At 43.8% G+C, this 20,342-nt stretch overlaps 1 protein-coding gene across 3 annotated transcripts in view; it reads left to right on the forward strand.

The window, feature by feature from the left end:
* The first annotated feature begins 70 nt into the window (after window positions 1-70).
* Window positions 71-20,342, forward strand: part of ATG4A (autophagy related 4A cysteine peptidase) — a 30,790-nt gene continuing 10,518 nt past the window's right edge. For 2 of the 3 annotated variants that reach the window (XM_058196541.1, XM_058196540.1), the window contains exons 1-7: window positions 71-193; window positions 6,703-6,774; window positions 7,480-7,551; window positions 8,845-8,943; window positions 9,809-9,910; window positions 11,710-11,782; window positions 14,821-14,900. In XM_058196541.1, coding sequence (XP_058052524.1) covers window positions 184-193; window positions 6,703-6,774; window positions 7,480-7,551; window positions 8,845-8,943; window positions 9,809-9,910; window positions 11,710-11,782; window positions 14,821-14,900 — 508 coding nt within the window. In that variant the 5' untranslated portion in view covers window positions 71-183. The other variant, XM_058196542.1, reaches the window with a different exon arrangement.

A 20,342-nucleotide genomic window follows, 5' to 3' on the forward strand; every position in this document is an offset into this window, starting at 1 on the left:
CGGCGTGCGCTGCGCGGGCGGAGGCAGCCTTCGCTGTGTTGTTTTCCGCGGGGGGGGGGGGAGGGAGGGAGGGAGGAGGTGGCTGGGCGCCGCCGCCGCCGCCTGAGGGAAAGAAAGGAAGCGGCCGAAGGAGGCGGCGGCGCGGAGATGAGAGGATGGTGGTGGCGGTGACGCGGAAGGAGGATGGAGTCTGGTGAGGCCCGGCCTTGCCCAGGGAGCGAGACGCCACTCGGGGCGGGAGGGGTCAGCCCACCAAGCCCCTTTCAGAGCAGCTGTCCTCAGCCTGACGTTGAACTCCAACTCCCATCGTCCCCAGCCATTCCTCAGCTTTCCCCGGCAGCGTCAGGTTGGACTTCTTTACCCATCATCCTCAGCCGCTATGGCCCTCAAGACCTCACCTCCCAAATAGGTTGGACTCCGCTCCCATCGTCCTCAGCCATTTAAAGGGCTTCCCCAGCCTGTTATCTTCCAGAGGGGTTGGATTCTGCTCCCATCATCCTCAGCCAACACGGCTGTTAAAAGTTTCCCCAACCTGGTGTCTTCCAGAGAGGTTGGACTCTGCTCCCATCATCCTCAGCCATTTAAAGGGCTTCCCCAGCCTGTTATCTTCCAGAGGGGTTGGATTCTGCTCCCATCATCCTCAGCCAACAAGGCTGTAACATAAGGGTTTCCCCAGCGGGTATCTTCCAAAGGGGTTGGACTCTGCTCCCATCATCCTCAGCCATTTAAAGGGCTTCCCCAGCCTGTTATCTTCCAGAGGGGTTGGATTCTGCTCCCATCATCCTCAGCCAACAAGGCTGTAACATAAGGGTTTCCCCAGCGGGTATCTTCCAAAGGGGTTGGACTCTGCTCCCATCATCCTCAGCCATTTAAAGGGCTTCCCCAGCCTGTTATCTTCCAGAGGGGTTGGATTCTGCTCCCATCATCCTCAGCCAACAGGGCATTAAGGGCTTCCCCAGTCAGGTATCTTCCATCATCCTCAGCCGTTTAAAGGGCTTCCCCAGCCTGGTATCTTCCAGAGGGGTTGGACCCTGCTCCCATCATCCTCAACCAACAAGGCTGTTTAAAAAGCTTCCCCAACCTGGTGTCTTCCAGAGGGTTTCCTCACCCATCATCCTGAGCCAGCAAGGCTGTGAAGTAGAAGGATGTGCTGCCTTGAGTTCCTGAGTGACAAGCAAGGGATAACTTAAAATATACCTATGCTTGTCTAGGGGTTGTGGGAATCGTTTGAGGATGGAAGAAACTTACGATAGATGGAAAGGAAAATGTTACAGGATATCTGTGCTTCTCAAAGTTAGGTACATTATGCAGAATTGGGTAAAAGTGCTTTTTCTCTGGGTAATGACCCATGAACCCATTTCCCAATCACAACAGGGATATTTAAACTGACTGACAGGATTTTACTTAGATTAAGTAAAAAGGGTTTTCCGAAAAGAGGTATTGGGTAACAGAAAGTTTGGGAAGCCCTGCAATAAATAAATAACCACCGAAGAACCGACAACTGGCTTCAATTCCATTCTAACTCAGGTTTTTTAGGTCTGATAAATGTCATAAACATGACGTGGGCTTTTGGCTTGCTTGTTTTGAATTCCAATCCAGTGCATCAGGCAGCTGGGGCAATCTAGGGAAATTCCGAAGCTGACAGTCGCAATGCTTATATACATTTCAGCAACCACCTGAAGCATGTAGCACAAACGTGTTGCAGTCTGCACAGTCTAGTATGGAAAGACAGTATGAGCACCAAGGGGCTGAGAGAGAGAGAGAGAGAGAGAGAGAGATTAACAAACTTCCGGTACAAAATGAACAAAGAACTCTGTGAAGTTCTATCAAAAATAGATTATGTATGACCAATACTGGTTAAGAATTTAGGAGATTGTAGTGTCTAGAAGTGAGAGGGATAAGATAGGATAGGATAGGATAGGATAGGATAGGATAGGATTCTTTATTGGCCAAGTGTGATTGGACACACAAGGAATTTGTCTTAGGTGCATATGCTCTCAGTTTACATAAGGAGAATAAAATAATTCATCAAGAATACAACAAAAGATAATAATAATACAACACAGTGATAGTCAAGGTTACTAATAAGCTATCGAATCGTACTAGGAAACATAAAAATAATATAATTGAAAGATGCAAGCAACATGGTTATAGTAATAAGTGGGAAGAGATAGATACTAGTAAGGAAGAGAAGAATAATAGTAATACAGTGTTGTGGGAATCAGTTGTTAACCAAAGTGATGGCATGGGGCGGGGGGGGACTGTCCTTGTGTCTAGTTGTTTTGGTGTGCAGTACCCTATAGTGTCTTTTTGAGGGTAGGAGTTGAAACAATTTATGTCCAGGATGTGAGTTGGTCTGTAGATACTTTCACAGCCCTCTTTTTGACTCATGCACTATACAGGTCCTCAATGGAAGGCAGGCTAGTAGCAATTGTTTTTTTCTGCAGTTCTAATTATCTGTTTGGTTGTCTTGTTTGGTTGCAGAGCCAAAGGGTAGAATAGGGGAGAAGATACAGAGTGGTGTAGTGCTTAAGGCATAAGGCTAGGAACTGGGAAGCTGTCGGTTCTAATCCTGCCTGAGGCACAAAGAGAGATGGGTGAATTTGGGCCAGTCACTCTCTCTCAGTCCCAGGAAGAAGGCTGCAAGGGAAAACCACTTCTGAAATCCTGCCAAGAAAACTGCAGGGGCTTGTCCAGGCAATTGCCAGGAGTCAACACTGACTTGAAAGCACTAAAAATAAAATAAGTGTCTGAAAAACAAAGACAGCTCCATTTATATAACGCATTACAGTAAACTTAGCTGGAGGTTATCTGAGTTAAACTATTTCTCTTCAGATGGGGCTGTAGCTATTACAGCAATTTTAGCCAGTGGAGAATATCTACCATAGTGTGCAGTAACAAAAAATAGTTATTCCCTATGAAAGCTTGAGATAGACATCATACCTTTCTGTTCAGTTGTAAAATGTTTTTTTTTTAAATGAAACTGTTATTCTTACATGTCTGGTTTGCATCAACTTTATGTTACAGCATATTTTGAATATTAAACTTACTGATTTTAAATGTCAATAGCTGTTTTTATCAGTTTGAAATTAATACATTGCATTAAAGTTTTTGTTAGTTAAATAGGCTGGAGAGAAGGCTAGTGCAGGATTTTAAATTTGTAAAATGTGACTACAGTTAGAAATACAGTATTGGTATTCTTCCTACTCTGTGTAGGGAGTATTTGCATGTGTGGGCACATGATAGAGGCATAGGGTGTGAAGAAAGATCTGTGTGCATAGTAGTTAGAAGGCAGAAAGGTTTGTTGAAATTTTTGCCCACTGTAGAATCTTCTAAATTCATTTTTAGTTGAAGTTTCAGTGGTTTAGTATCAGATTCATCTGGTTATAGGCTGCAATTTTCTTAGGAAAAGAATCATTCCTTAAAGTGTATTATGCAGTTTTTCTTGTACTAGTGTACTTTCATAAAACTTCACTGTCTTCCCCTTAGAATCCTAGAGTGATATACAGGCAGTCCTCAATTTACAACACTTACAACAGCACTGAAAAAAGTGACTTAGGACCATCTTTCATACTTATGACCATTGCAGCATCCCCATGATCACATGATCAAAACTGAGTCATTGGCAACTGACTCATATTTATGACGGTCGCAGTGTCCCAACGTCATGTGATCCCCTTTTGTGACCTTTCAACAAGCAAAGTCAATGGGGAAGGCAGATTCACTTAACAACCGGGTTATTAACTGCAATGATTCACTTCACAACTGTGACAAGAAAAGTTGTAAAATGGGGCAAAACTCAATAAATGTCTCACAACATTATGGTCTCAATTATGGTCGTAAGTCGAGGATAATCTGTACTATCATTTGATGATCATGATGATTCTAAACATCTTCATATGTTTTGTGATTAAAGGAGGTGCCTTTACTCGTTTGGGATTAAAAGTGTAACTTTTACAAAAAGCTAGTCTAGATTGTGGTCAACCACACAGTGCCAGCAGTTCCTCAGAACTGTATTCTCAGCATATTTGGGAGGCTCAGGGGTAGAGAAGACTACACTTACGTTAGGGATCTGAAGAACACCAAGCATGCATGTTGCAGCTATTCGGTGTTACTGAAAGAGATTTGGGATCCTTTTTGTTTGCAAATTATTCATAATACAGGATGTCTAGAATCTGTAATTATATTCCACTTTTTGGTCTTGGGTCAAAGTCTTTGGTCTTAGGTAAATTAACTGTTTTTTAATATAGTACTGCACATCAAGTTTTCTCAGGCAGCAGTGAATAGATAATTCCATTCCAATGTGAAGTCCTTCCACGGGGTACTTTCAGTCTACAATTATAGGTATCGAGGTAGCCATAATGATCCTCAGGTGTCCAATTGTGCATTGTAGAGTCATGACCCCAAACTCTGCCCTTTTGTATTTGTGTCTCAAGTACAAAAGATCTTCTGAGGAGCAAAGTTCATGTTGTGACACATGCTTTATCCCTTGTTCCTTGTAGACGCTCATGGGGAGGGGAGATAATTCCTCAAATGCTCTAGAAATTACTGCAAAGGTCATAGGTGAAAGCTGCTTCTCATGACTAGTCAATACAGGGAGTTGGGCTATTGCATAAGGTTTATATATAGCTTATAATGTTTGGCACATCATAATAACCATTTATTGGATTCTACTGCTGGAGGCATTATTTGTGTCATTAATCCTAATGATAGATGAAACCAAGGAGCCAACACTGCACCTTGGCATTTTAGTGCATGAATTATGAGAATTTTATCTACATGCTTGAGACAAGATTATTTTTTAAAAAGCAGTTTTAAAGCTGAAATACGAACATTTAGAATGCTTTCTTTCTTGTTGGAAAAATAATTGGGACTTGGCAAATGGAAGTCTAATCTGGATGGTTTTCCTGGAAGATATTAATGTGTCAAAGTTTAGCTCATGGATGACGTCATGGTCCTTGGTGTAGCGTCAGTCTGAGCTTGCAAGGAATAGCATAAACATGTTTTCAGGCATGAGGAATTCCACGCTAAAATGTCCACATTGTTTTTACTTTATTTACGCAACATTATTAGTCTCTTGTAAGGCTTCCAAGAAACTCCTTCTATGAAAGATAATTAATATGCAAGCTACGTGTCACATTCTTTCTGCATTAACCCCCCCCACACAGTTTTCTAAATATCTTTTATTACTGGTACTAGTGAGAATTGAATTAAGCCTCTAGTATCTAAGCACATCCTCTAGTTGGAAGTCTTAGGACTCTGGACTTAGGCTTTGCAAAGGAATATACTGAAAATGAAAGGCATATACCTTTATCCTTTTAAAGCATTTTGGGTTTCAGAGGACTCTTTGAGGCCATTTTCATCTCTTTAAATTGTTTGGTTTTGTTTACTTGGTGGAAAGAACTCAAAACAGCCCCAAAGATGCTTTTTTCCAAACTGGACTTTCTGGTTTTTTCTTTGAAAATGATTCCCCACTAGTCAGAACTGAAGAAGCTTCTTGAATGAGAAAGCGAAACATTTTCAAAGGAAGTCCAGTTGCCTTTTGGAAAAAGCATCTTTAGGACAACGAAAACCTGGATGGTTGAGAATTTCCATAGACAAACTCAAAGCAGTATTGATCAGTATATTTAATTCCACTTTGGATCAACTTCTGAGGTTACTTTGGTTTTGCTAAACTAAGGGAGGGAAAATGGGAATGTTAAATATCCACACAGTTTCCCAAACATCTCTTCCTGTTCCATACCCCTTTCCAGAAGGGTAGCTGTGTTGGTTGTAAGTTGTAAGAAGGAGGAACTGACTTGAAGCAATCTCTTTTAGCCCTTCTAGGCAGTTGGGGATTTGGGTCTCAAAGGATAGACCACAGTATTTAGTATTTGGCTCTTGCCAAAATAGATCTGCTTTCCTCATTGTCACACTGTGACAAGCAAATAGCAAAGGTCATTGTCTGTCTAAATGTAAGAGGAATTACTTTCAATCTTTTAAAAGCAAATGAGATCTGAGTGCAAGTAAGAAACTCAATCCAGGGCAAGATTGCATGTGATTCCTGTGAATTTTGGATGTACATCTCAAAGTCTCTTCCACAGTTATTTATTTGTAATGTTTAATGTGACATGCAAAATGTAAAACTCTCAATAAATAGAAACATATGGGATGCATTATAGACTTGTGTGAAACTAAAACAAATTTATTTTTGGCTAGGCTATTCTTACTTTTTGGAGGGTATCCTCAGAGAGCAAATGAGCAAATACTCTGTGTAGAAAAAGTTGCCTGTTCTGGAATTAGTTCTAAAACAAATTCTATATCTAATATTTAATTATTTGATGTTCAATTTTAAAGTATAATATTTGACATCTTAATTCTGTATTGTGCAAAAGAGCTGTGGTGGCGCAGTGGTTAGGATGCAGTATCACAGGCTAATTCTGCCAACTGCCTAGCAGACCACCTGCCAACACAGTCAACGTCTCAAGGTTGACTGAGCCTTCTATCCTTCCGAGGTTAGTAAAGTGAGGACCTAGATTGTTGAGGGCCACATGCTGACTCTGTAAACTGCTTAGAGAGGGTGTAAAGCACTGTCAAGCTGTATATAAGTCTTAAGTGCTATTGCTATTGTTAAAGAAGTGTATTTATGGACATATATTCTGTAAATCAAATAAATGTGTATCTAGTTAAAAATATATGAGCATTACTTTATTATTGTGGTAGATTATTTAGAAGAACTTCCTGAGACAGATGAGCCCGCCTGGATCTTAGGAAGACAGCACCACCTGAAAACAGGTAAATTTGGAATTAAAAAGCTACATGTTACTTCTCTGGCAATCTCTAGAAATAGTAGAAATCCTTGAAAGTAGACATAATGCAAGGTATTAATTATAAGGGCACTTAAAGTAAAAAACAGATTGAGGAAGAAGACAGGTTTAAAGTTTAAAGGACAAGATCCCAGTTCAGACTTGTCTCATATACTTTGAATTGAGAGGAATTAAGCAAGAAGCAGAGGAAAAAAACTCATTTCTACAATGAATTGTCAGATACTGCATTGCCTTTGACAAATGAAAAGGGAATTGGGGGGAAATGTACTGTAACTTTTCAATAAGGGGAAGGTTACTTGGAAATAGGTTTTACACTTCTAAATGCCTGAATGTCATCTTGGCTCAGTAGAATATGGCATGAATACAGCATTTGTATTCATGCCATATTCATGCCAAATGAGCCTTGGTGGTGCAGTGTTTAGAGTGCAGTACTGCAGGCTACTTCTGCTGCCTGCTGCCTGCCTGCAATTTGGCAGTTCAAATCTCACCAGGCTCAAGTTTGACTCAACCTTCCATCCTTCCGAGGTGGGTAAAATGAGGATCCAAATTGTTGGGGGCAATAGGCTGACTCTGTAACCCGCTTAGAGAGGGCTGTAAAGCACTGTAAAGCAATATATAAATCTAAGTGCTATTGCTATTTGTATTAACCTGTTGTTACTTTTTTCAATTCTAGAAAAATCTAAGCTTCTTTCAGATATCGGCTCTCGTCTTTGGTTTACCTACAGAAGAAAATTTTCACCCATTGGTAAGTTTTGCTTCCTGGCCTGATGAGGTTTTGCCCCTCCAGTTCCCTTCTGCTTGTGAAAACATGATTTCTGTAAGAGAATGAACGAGTTGTTCTGAACAAGAGCTCTTGCCAGTATTCGTGGATGGTTTTTTTTTTTTTAAAAAAAGACCTTGGCAGTATCTGCTTGTCCCTGATGGAGAAGGTTGCTCAAGGCAGAGCAAGGGCTGCGCTTCTAGCCCTAGGCCTGCAGCCAGTGAAACCTTTAGAGTCTGATACGGTTGTCTTGAGTGACATAAATACAGGTAGTCCTCAACTTATGGCCATATTTGAGCCTGGAATTATGGTTACAAGTAATTGCAGTCATTAAATGGGCCACCACGTGACCGGACCTGTTTTTTCATCATTTTTTTTTTTGCAGTGGTTATTACACTGCAGTCACTAAGCAAATACTTGAATTGTTAAGAGAATCCATTTTCCCCAGTCAGCATTTTTTTGCTGGAAACAGGAAGTAAACGGAAACTGGCAAAAAAAAAAAAAGCAGCCATAAAAGTGGGCTGGTTGCCAAACGACCAAAATGCAATTACATGACTGCAGGGCTGTGGTCAACATAACTTCAAAGTTTGGTCATAAATAGCTTTGGGGGTGGGGGGATCCATTATAGCTTCAAATGGTCACTGAATGACTGGTTGTAAATTGAGGATTACCTATAATCACTTAAACTGTTTTTTTTTTGTGGGGGGATAAATAATTGGGGCTGCTGCAGCTGGCTTTCCCCCTTCCATTTAAAAGTTTACGATCTGTATTCTCTCTTTTACATCAGAGAGGAGCAACTTTGGATAGCCAGGAACTCTACTTAATATATTTGAGGATAATCGGGTGGGAGCAGTGGAATGGATTGGAAAATGATGGGTTTGGCCACATCATGCGCAGGGAGGGGTGGGATTTCTTTCCCCAGATTATTTGTCTTTATTTCTAAAAGTATGCTTATGACAAGGTTGTTTCTGATGGGAACATATGGTTGAAATTGAAAATGGCACTATATTTACAGCTCATGTCTCTGACATGGTTACAAATTTATGAGATTATGGAGCACAGCTTAAACAAAAACCGTAGCATCCCCTTTTGTGAATGCCTTTGATCTTCTTCCTTGCCTTTCCATCAGGTATAAAATGGCCTGGTTAAAAATGGCAGCAGGCAGATATAGATTCTTTTGGTCCCTGGGGTAAAACTTTGGCTTTTGATCCAAGGAAGCCTCAGGTTTTGTGCCTTCCTTTTTTATGACTGCCTAAGCATTTGCTTCTCACTCCCAAGGTGGTACAGGTCCTTCATCAGATGCTGGCTGGGGTTGTATGTTGCGGTGTGGACAGATGATGTTGGCTCAGGCTCTGATCTGTCAACATTTGGGAAGCGGTAAGTTTGGGAAGGGGTAAGTGTCTCTCTCTCTCTCTCTCTCTCTCTCTCAAATCATTATTATTAACACATTTTTTTTAAAAAAAACTATAAAAACAACTAAAATAATAACAGATGAAATGATAGTAATAGTAATGGACTGACCTCATTAGTTCATCTGTCACTTGTTAAGCTAACAGGGCAGTTGTAAAGTGGCCATAGCAGTTATTAAGTGAATGCCATGGTTGTTAAATGAACAAATGGTTAGGGTTAGGGTTGGGAGTAAATGCTGGTTGTTGGCCAGACCATCATAAAACATCATGAGATCATGGGATATTATAAGCAGCCATAAAAGCAGCCCAATTGCTAAGCACCCAAAATTTAGTTATGTGACTGCATGGTTTATGTGTGTGTGTGAGAGAGAGAGAGAGGGAGAGGGAGAGAGGGAGATCATCAGAACTTCAAATTTGTGTTGTAAGTAGATTTGTTGTAACTTCGAAAGGTCACTAAGTGACCAGTGGTATTGAGAATGGCTATTTTAAAGCAAATGAGTGAAGAATAACCCAACCCATAAGAGGTTGCAGAGCTCTTCCAGTATAACGTAGCCGTCACAGCCATATAGACCTTTCCATTATGGCACCTACTTAGAAGACAGCCTGTTCTAATGACCTCTGTGGGATTGGCTGAAAGTGCAGACGAGTATTTTACTGCCAAGAGATACTACAGGTCACTTAGCAAATCCCACAGAGGTCATTAGAGCAGACTGTCTTCTAAGGATTGCAATATACATTTCTTTCTTTGAATGATCACCTTTAGTAGTTTTATCCTTTGTCCTTGGTGGGAATGTGACATCACATTTAAAATCTCTAATATTTTTTTCTTAAAGATTGGCAGTGGGAGGAATACAAAAAGCAACCCGAAGAATATAAAAAGATTTTGTGCTGTTTCCTGGACAGAAAAGATTGCTGTTACTCAATTCATCAAATGGGTAAGTGCAGATTTTGAGAGCAATGTGTAGTCCTAATCCCATCTGGTGATGAAATAAAGACAAATGTTGGCAGAAATACAAAGTAAAAAAAAAGAGTCTGGGCAAAAGAGAAGCCAACACTGATGTCATACTAGGGAGATCCTCACTGTGTCAGCATGGAATCATACCGAGCAAAGTCATAACTATTTTTTATGGATGTGTAGTGAGACTGTGAGTTCTAGTCCTACCATAGGCACGAAGCCAGTTGGGTGACCTTGGGCCAGTCATTTTGTCAGAGCCCTAGAAAATGGCAACAAATTCAAAAAATTTGCCAAGAAAACTGCAGGGACTTGTCCAGGTAGTCGCCAGGAGTCAAGAATTACGTACACACATACACAAACTAAATTTATACAATATGCTAAACCAGAGATGGCTAACCTTTTCTGGACCTAGTGGCCAAAGCATGCGCGCGCGCCCAAACCCCCAAAATACAATGCGTGTGCGGCCCTGTGCATGCGCCGTGCCACTGCACATGCGCCCCACCCCATGCATGTGCCCTGCACTTGCCCTGCGCATGCGTGTGCGGTCTCACGCATGCGGCCCACCCCCATGCATGCGCGCATGGTCTCCCATACGCTCCCCGCGGATGTGTGGCAGAGACCCAAAGACCAGCTGGCCGGCGGGAGGCATGTGCACATGTGCATCAGAGCTGAACTGGGGTGACAACTTGCCTCCCATTAGAGAAGGCACTGTGTGCCACCTCTGGCATGCGTGCCATAGGTTCGCCATCATGGTGCTAAACCATGGTTGCAATCACAGTAGTTTGGTTCCTGTATTACTCTTGGGTCTTGTTGCTGGGTTAAAATGTAAGAGAAAATACGCAATTGTGATCAAATCAGAAAGCAAAACCGTTGAAAACACATTCCTTGAAATTAAATCACCATCTACCAGTTAAAATGGACCTCATGAAACTTCATAAAAATCAAAAGTTTATCTGAATAACAGCATTTTCGTTTGTTAATTTTGCTTGCCAGGAAGTTCCAGTGTTTGAAAGAGGTCCTCTCTAATATTTCTGCCAAATATACCTGTAGTGTCAGTGTGTCAGTCCAGCTGTCTTCTTCAGTTCTTAAAATCTGGGCAGGGTTTCAAAAGGGAGGATTCAGTCTCTGAAACACTATAGTCACACATGATGTGCAGCTTTAGAGCTGATTGTGAGCAGTTTCAGTGTCTCTTGAAACGGACAGATTGCCCTGAAATTGTAAAACTCCACCCTTCCCATTTCAAGAGTCTGCTGAAGAGGCTGAGATTAGCCGTCTACACATATCAAAGGCAGCCCACGATAAAGCATTTTGCAGGAGACTAAGTGAACTTCAGGGAGGCATCTCCCCCTTGAAAGAGCCAGCAGGCAGTTTGTGAACATCCTTCAATTGTGCAACGGAAATATGTTCATAGCATCACAGGCTGGTATCATACCCTTCCCCATCTCTGCTTCTGCTAAGTCTGGGACCCGAAGTTCTTTCTGCTTGACCTCTCAAGGGGTAGAGTTCCACTCTCAGAATCCCCCAGCCAGGATGGTTATGCTGAGCATGATGGGAGCTGAATACCGAGAGATCTGCGCTTGGACTGTCTCGCCCTTCTGCCCACCCGAAGTTTAGCTAAAATAGTCTGGCATGGGTTAATGTTTCTGAATCGTTTTAATCCTGAACTCTTTTGAGAGATACATAAATGCAATATTCAGATAATTTTCCATTTAACAAGCAAATATCATTTTCTGACATTCTTTCTTATTTTTTGTCTGTTTCTGTTCCTGATCCACACAGCGCAGATGGGTGTTGGCGAAGGGAAATCTATTGGGGAATGGTTCGGACCAAATACTGTTGCCCAAGTACTCAAGTAAGCCAGCATGTGTATTCTGCAATATGTGTGTGGAATTTATATGGATTGTCTTCATTGAATGACCGTTGAAAGTTAGACCCCCAAAGAATACTTACGACGCATTCTCAGTGCTGCACTCCTGTCCCCACGGTTACAATTGCATTTGGGAGGCCTGTCCACTGGGTCACACTTATAACCAATTGCAGCATTCTGTGGTCATGTGACTGATTTGAGATGTTTTTTGCCGATTTCTGGCATTTATTTTGCTGGGCCAGTGGATTCACTTAGCAACCATGTGATTCAGTTAACTGTGGTGACTTGCGTTCTGGCCATTATAAACATGGTTGTAAGATCAAGCCAGGAGACAATGTGAACTGCTGAACTGCTGAACTTCCAGTTGTAAACTAAAGCTTACAACTGGAATTCCATGCTCAGTTGTCTAACTGAGGACTCCCTGTACTTGTAGAGAAAAAGACCTTGGTCCAGTGGCTGAAGGACACAAAGACAGCTTAATTTCTTGTGCTTTCATTTGGTTTGTTATTCATCAGCCCATTTTACTATCCTTAAAGGTTAACCCTGAAGATCCATGATCATTTGTAGCCGAACTACCAAATTCCCCCCCTCCCTCGCACATTTAAATGTGGGTGCCTGCTTTCTGCAGCCTAAGAATCCTGAATATGTATTGGGAAAGTGACTCACTGAATTCCTAGTCACCTAATACATCTGGAAAATGCCATCTTAAGGAAGGCAACTCTTAGTGCTTACTTCAAGCTTTATAGTTTGATTTATGAGTGTGCAAAATATTTATATGCTGTGTTTATAGTTGCCTTTAACAATTTTTTATTGCTTTATAATACAGCATATAAAGAAAATACAAAAATAAATAATAGGGAGGTTAGGGAAGGGAGGAGGGAAGAGAAAAGTGGGGGAAAGCAAGGGGGAAAAAAGAGGGGAAAAAAGGCATTGACTTCCGACTCCCTTTGGTACAGTAGAATAAGGCATTAAGATCAAACCCCAACTTTTACATAATAGTATATGCTAGCCATTTCTGTAATAACAATTCTATCCTAATTGGTAAAACTCAAACTCAAAATTTCATTCTTTCCCACCTCAAGCCAAAGTCCAGAAGCGGTTTCCAAGTAGAAATAAAAGTATTCGTATTTTTTTCTTTGATCATAACAGTCAATTTGGCCACCTCTGCTAACTCCATCAACTTTTGCAGCCATTCATCCATTGTGGGGATCGAGTGACCGTCCATTTCTGTGCATAAAGTACTTATGCTGCTGTTAACATGTATTACAACAAAGTTCTGATTTTTTTCCCAAGTCTTTCTCCATTAAACTCAAAAGAAAAGTCTCTGGTTTTCTTTCTATATTCACTCTAAGAATTTTCTGTATTAAGGTATGAATGCTACTGCAATATTTCTTTGCTTTATCACACAGCCACCATATATGATAAAAAGTCCCTTCTTTACATTTACATTTCCAACACTCATTTGAAATATCTTTATACATTCTTGACACCCTATCTGGAGTTAAATACCATAGACATTTTCTTTTAAGTTATAGTTTAATGTAAATTTTAAACCTTTATTCCACATATTCTCCCATTATTCAAGCAGTACATTATATCCAAAGTTCCTTGCCCACTGAATCATACATTGCTCTACTTGTTCATTTTCCAGATTTAAATTCAATAACATTTTATAGGCTTTAGCAATAATATGTTCATCACTACCACACAATAGGATTTCCAATTCATTTTTAACAAAGTTAAACTCATGATTCTTTTTGTCTAATTTAAATCTTTCAATTGTAAATATGTAAACCAATTACAGATATAACCTTCTGATTTTAGCTCCTCCTTAGATTTGAGGGTAGGTCACCCAAGTTAAAAGATATAGATCTTTTTAATGTCATTCCAGAGAGGTACATAATGGTTTTGGAACAGTTTTGTGTTTTTGTTTGTTAACATAACCCCCAAATATTTTGGCTTTTTCTCGACCCTAAAACCAGACTTTTTAATTAATTTTATCACCATTCTGTAAGGTCATAATCAGCATTGATGTTTTCTGCTTATTTATTTGAAAACCTGCTAAAGACCCACACTCATTTAATTTCCTCATCAAATATTCTATATTATTTTTAGGGTCTTGCAGAAATATTACCAAATGATCAGCAAAGTTTATAAACTTCCTTTTTAATGTTTATACCTCTTATTTTTCCATTTTGCCTAATATTTCTATTCAAAACTTCCAACACCAGGATAGCAGCAAAGCAGCAAAAGAGACAAAGGACATCCTTGTCTTGTACCCTTTTGGATTTTGCATGAGTTAGGTCACCGTTAATAACAATTTTTGCTTGCTGTGATGTATAGACAGCTTTGGCCCCTTGAATAAAATTCCCAGGACTTTAAACATAAAGACCCAATTTAAGTTGTCAAAAGCCTTCTCTGCATCTAAGAATATTAGAGCTGCCTGTTGTTCATTGTGCTATTGTAAATATTCAATAATATTCAAAACAGTTCTCACATTGTTCCTTTACTGTCTTTTTGGCAGCAAGCCAGATTGATCATCATGAATATACCTGTAAAACTATTTAGTCTTTCTACCAAAACCGCAGCGAACGTGTTTATATTTTGAAGTTCTAAGCCTGCACCAAGAGCATCTCTGCTCTGCCTCAGTAGCATTGGGAAAGTATTTGAAATGAGATCACCGTTGAGAAACTACCATAAGCAAGAGATATAAGCATTGGAAAGGCTGACTAATAAGTACAGGTAGTCCTCGACTTACAACAGTTCATTTAGTGACCATTCAAAGTGTAACCGCACCGAAAAATGTGACTTATGACCATCTTTCACACTTATGAATGTTGTGGCATTTAATTTAACAACTGCAGTGATTCACTTAACAAATGTGGCAAGAAAAGTTGTAAAATGTGACAAAACTCCCTTAACAAATTTCTCATTTACCAATTCTGAGCTCAATTGTCGTCGTAAGTTGAGGGCTACTTGTATTGAGCACGCTTTTTGACTGACAGCTGTCTTGCTTTATTCAGGAAACTTGCACTCTTTGATGAATGGAATTCCTTAGCTGTTTACGTGTCTATGGACAACACTGTGGTGATTGAAGATATCAGTAAGTTTTTAATCATCATCAGAACCTGAGCAAGTTTAAATTCAGTTTCATTTAAGCCTCATTTAGTATCCAGAGAAGAAAAAACATGAGTCTGAAAGCTTGGAAGGATAAATCTCTGGTCCCGGTCACCGACCCCAATGCAATCTGGAAAATACTGTCTGTGGTTACCTAAATTAAAATTCCTTTTTAAAATCCTTGTGTCATCTCTAACTTATAACAAACTGGGAACAAGATAAGAGTAGAGTTACCAGGATAAAACCTATTATTTTTCCTGTGTCAATCCTAAACACTGAGCTGTTCATCGTAGATCAGGGGTGTCAAACCGTCAGCCCGTGGACCGGATAGGTCACATGCAGGCCACGCCCACCCCAGCTCTACAAAGGGGAAAAACATCGTGAAACGTCACGTGATGCTGCAAGTTTGACATCTGTGTCATAGATAGTCCATTTTCTCTTTTGTTCCCTCAAATGGAAATCAAATGGCAGAGATATTTTTATTGCTAGCTGTCTGCTGTCTGCTGAATACTTTTCAGTATTCAAGGAACTTTGAGGTGAAAACGTTCCAAATTTAAAATGGCCTTTTCCCACATTGGAATGGTTGATCAGAGTCCTTCTGATCTCAGACTGGAGCACTGCAGCCTTTGCTATGCAGTGCAATTGTAATGGCCTGGCTATTCTGAGAGCAGCATGACTGCATTATGAACAAAACGCTTCCGCCTTGAAAGGTTTTGCAGATTTCTAATCTTTCTTAAATTAAGGATCACCCCACGTAGAACATGGAAACAGTAACAGAAACAGACTCTCCTTATTTATCCAAGTCTTAAAATGTTTGATATTCATAGCTTTCCTGACTTCCTTAATTGCTGGGAGAACCACTACAATTTTCTTAATTCTGGGTTCTTTCTGCAGAAAAGAAGGTTTGGCCTAAGTAACAAATTCCTGTGAATATGGAATTTCTTATTTATTTTACAAATGATTAGAGCGGTCTGTTTCAGATTCATTTGCTTCACTAAATTGGGACGTATGCTGAAAAGATTAAAGAGAGTCTAGAGCCGAAGGAGACCACTGTACCTCAGATTGCCGGGTGTGAATCCCTCTTTGTGAGGTGGGGTCATAGATGTCAGATGGGCTTGCTGGTCGCGTACCTGGCTCCTTGCTACGTGACAGCCGCCCTGCCCGAGCTTCTGGAGGTGCTTGCCGGGGTGGCAGTGGAGACCCCCAGACTTTTAGTTATGGGGGACTTTAACTTGCCATCTGCCGGCCCGTCATCGACAGTAGCTCGGGAGTTCATGGCCTCCATGACGGCCTTGGACCTGACCCAAGTAGTGGATGGCCCTACTCACATCGGGGGAGGCACACTGGACCTGATTTTCATCTCTGGTCAGTGGCTGAAGGATCTGGACTTGAGAGATATAGTCACAGAACCTTTGTCATGGTCAGATCACTCTCCTTCGCCTGGACTTTCTGACCGCTACCCAACACCGCGGGAGGCGGAACCATTACGTTGGTACCGTCCCAGGCGCCTGATGGACCCAGAGAGGTTTCGGACGGAGCTTGGGCCATTCCTGAGGGTCTGGCTCACGGCACGGCAGAGGAACTAGCTGCAGCCTGGGAGCGGGCTGCGGCTGGGGCTTTAGACCGTGTCGTGCCTCTGCGACCTCTGACCCGGCGCAGATCCCAACCGGCTCCTTGGTTCTCCGAGGGCTGAGGGGATGAAACGCCGGAGAAGGCGCCTAGAGAGTTCCTGGAGGTCCAGCCGTTCAGAGGCTGATCGGACACTAGTTAGATCCTATACTAGGACCTACCTAGTGGCACTGAGGGAAGCGGCGTTGCTCGCCTCCTCCCTCATTGCGTCGACAGATAACCGCCCAGCTGCCCTGTTTGGTGACCCGCTCCCTCCTTCACCAGGGGGCGGGATGACCCGTGCAGGGGCGTGCTGAGGAGTTTAACGGTTATCTATCGATAAAATCGTTCAGCTTAGGGACGGTCTGGACCAAAATTGTGGCGATTCGGACGGGGCATCTGAGGCGGTCTTGGTGATGTTGTTTGGGATGAGTTTGACCCTGTGACTCCGAGGACATGGACAGGTTGCTGGGTAGATTGAATGCCACCACGTGTTTACTGGACCCGTGCCCCTCCTGGCTGGTGCTGGCCACTCAGGAGGTGACACGAGGCTGGCTCAGGGATTCTGAGTGCTTCCTTGTTGGAGGAGTCTTTCCGGCCGCCTTGAAAGAGGCGGTGGTGAGGCCCTCCTCAAAAGCCTTCCTGGACCCGGCTGTTTTAGGTAATTATCGTCCGGTCTCCAACCTTCGCGGCGAAGGTTGTAGAAATATGGTGGCATATCAGTTTCCCCTGCACCTGGAGGAAACTGTCTATCTGGACCCGTTCAGTCCGGCTTCCGGCCGGTTACAGCACTGAGGCGGCTTTGGTCGCGTTGGTGGATGATCTCTGGAGGGCCAGGGATGAGGTTGTTCCTCTGCCCTGGTCCTATTAGACCTCTCAGCGGCTTTCGATACCATCGACCATGGTATCCTGCTGCGCCGGTTGGAGGATTGGGAGTGGGAGGCACCGTTTATCGGTGGTTCTCCTCCTATCTCTCCGACGATGCATGAGCGGTGTTGACGGGGGCAGAGGTCGACCCGCGGCGCCTCACTTGTGGGGTGCCGCGGGGTCGATCTCTCGCCCTTCTGTTCAACATCTATATGAAGCCGCTGGGTGAGATCATCAGTGGCTTGTGTGAGGTACCAGCTGTCGCTGATGACACCCAGCTGTACTTTTCACACGGGCCACCCCAATGAAGCTATCGAAGTGCTGTTCCGGTGTTTGGAAGCCGTACGGGTCTGGATGGGGAGAAACAGGCTCAAGCTCAATCCCTCCAAGGCGGAGTGGCTGTGGATGCGGCATCCCGGTACAGTCAGCTGAGTCCACGGCTGACTGTCGGGGCGAGTCATTGGCCCGATGGAAGTGCGCAATTTGGGCGTTCTCCTGGATGAGCGGCTGTCTTTTGAAGACCATTTGGCGGCCGTCTCCAGGAGAGCTTTCCACCAGGTTCGCCTGGTGCGCCAGTTCGCCCTTTCTGGGCCGGGATGCCTTGTGCACAGTCACTCACGCCCTTGTGACGTCTCGTCTGGACTACTGCAATGCTCTCTACATGGGGCTCCCCTTGAGGGGCATCCGGAGGCTGAGTTGGTCAGAATGCAGCTGCGGGTGATAGAGGAGCCCTCGTGGCTCCCGGTGACACCTATCCTGCGCAGGCTGCACTGGCTACCTGTGGCCTTCGGGTGCGCTTCAAGGTGTTGGTGAACGTCTTTAAAGCGCTCCATGGCATAGGGCGGGTTACTTACGGGACCGCCTGCTGCTACGAATACCTCTCACCGACCCGTGCGCTCTCACAGAGGGACTCCTCAGGGTGCCGTCGGTAGCGACAGTGTCGTCTGGCGACACCCAGGGAAGGGCCTTCTCTGTGGGGCTCCGCCCTCTGGAGCGAACTCCCCAGGACTCCGTCAACTTCCGGACCTCCAGACCTTTGCGTGAGCTTAAAACTCACTTATTCATCTGCGCTGGACTGGGTTAGTTTTTTAAGTTTATGGGTTTTAATGGGTTTTACTTCTAAATTTTAATTCTGGCCAATTTAATAAGTTTTTTAATAGTATTTTAATTGTATTTATAGTGTATTATGTATTTTTACTTGGCTGTGAGTCCTTCGGGAGAAGGGCGGTATACAAATTTAAATAATAAATAAAATAAAATAAAATAAAATAAAATATTTCTAAGCAAAGTGAATATTCTTTGCGGACTGACAAATTAATAGGGAATCTTTTCTTTTCTTTCTTTCTTTTTTCTTTCTTTTTTACCAGAAAAAATGTGCCGGGTCCCAGCCCAGGGTTGCCCCAGGTCTCACTGCAGTTCACTGTCATATAGGAGCTCCGTCCACCCAGCCGGCTCCTTGGTTCTCCGAGGGCTGAGGGGATGAAACGCCGGAGAAGGCGCCTAGAGAGTTCCTGGAGGTCCAGCCGTTCAGAGGCTGATCGGACACTAGTTAGATCCTATACTAGGACCTACCTAGTGGCACTGAGGGAAGCGGCGTTGCTCGCCTCCTCCCTCATTGCGTCGACAGATAACCGCCCAGCTGCCCTGTTTGGTGACCCGCTCCCTCCTTCACCAGGGGGCGGGATGACCCGTGCAGGGGCGTGCTGAGAGTTTACGGTTATCTATCGATAAAATCGTTCAGCTTAGGGACGGTCTGGACCAAAATTGTGGCGATTCGGACGGGGCATCTGAGGCGGTCTTGGTGATGTTGTTTGGGATGAGTTTGACCCTGTGACTCCGAGGACATGGACAGGTTGCTGGGTAGATTGAATGCCACCACGTGTTTACTGGACCCGTGCCCCTCCTGGCTGGTGCTGGCCACTCAGGAGGTGACACGAGGCTGGCTCAGGGATTCTGAGTGCTTCCTTGTTGGAGGAGTCTTTCCGGCCGCCTTGAAAGAGGCGGTGGTGAGGCCCTCCTCAAAAGCCTTCCTGGACCCGGCTGTTTTAGGTAATTATCGTCCGGTCTCCAACCCGCTCGCGCGAAGGTTGTAGAAATATGGTGGCATATCAGTTTCCCCTGCACCTGGAGGAAACTGTCTATCTGGACCCGTTCAGTCCGGCTTCGGCCGGTTACAGCACTGAGGCGGCTTTGGTCGCGTTGGTGGATGATCTCTGGAGGGCCAGGGATGAGGTTGTTCCTCTGCCCTGGTCCTATTAGACCTCTCAGCGGCTTTCGATACCATCGACCATGGTATCCTGCTGCGCCGGTTGGAGGATTGGGAGTGGGAGGCACCGTTTATCGGTGGTTCTCCTCCTATCTCTCCGACCGATGCATGAACAGTGTTGACAGGGGGCAGAGGTGGGCCGGCGCCTCACTTGTGGGGTGCCGCGTCGGTCTCGCCCTTCTGTTCAACATCTATATGAAGCCGCTGGGTGAGATCATCAGTGGCTTCGGTGTGAGGTACCAGCTGTCGCTGATGACACCCAGCTGTACTTTTCCACGGGCCACCCCAATGAAGCTATCGAGTGCTGTCCGGTGTTTGGAAGCCGTGCGGGTCTGGATGGGGAGAAACAGGCTCAAGCTCAATCCCTCCAAGGAGTGGCTGTGGATGCGGCATCCCGGTACAGTCAGCTGAGTCCACGGCTGACTGTCGGGGCGAGTCATTGGCCCCGATGGAAGGGTGCGCAATTTGGGCGTTCTCCTGGATGAGCGGCTGTCTTTTGAAGACCATTTGACGGCCGTCTCAGGAGAGCTTTCCACCAGGTTCGCCTGGTGCGCCAGTTGCGCCTTTCTGACCGGGATGCCTTGTGCACAGTCACTCACGCCCTTGTGACGTCTCGTCTGGACTACTGCAATGCTCTCTACATGGGGCTCCCCTTGAGGGGCATCCGGAGGCTACAGTTAGTCAGAA

The sequence above is a fragment of the Ahaetulla prasina genome, chromosome 11 (genome assembly GCF_028640845.1).
Source record: "Ahaetulla prasina isolate Xishuangbanna chromosome 11, ASM2864084v1, whole genome shotgun sequence".
Taxonomy (NCBI): Eukaryota; Metazoa; Chordata; class Lepidosauria; order Squamata; family Colubridae; genus Ahaetulla; species Ahaetulla prasina.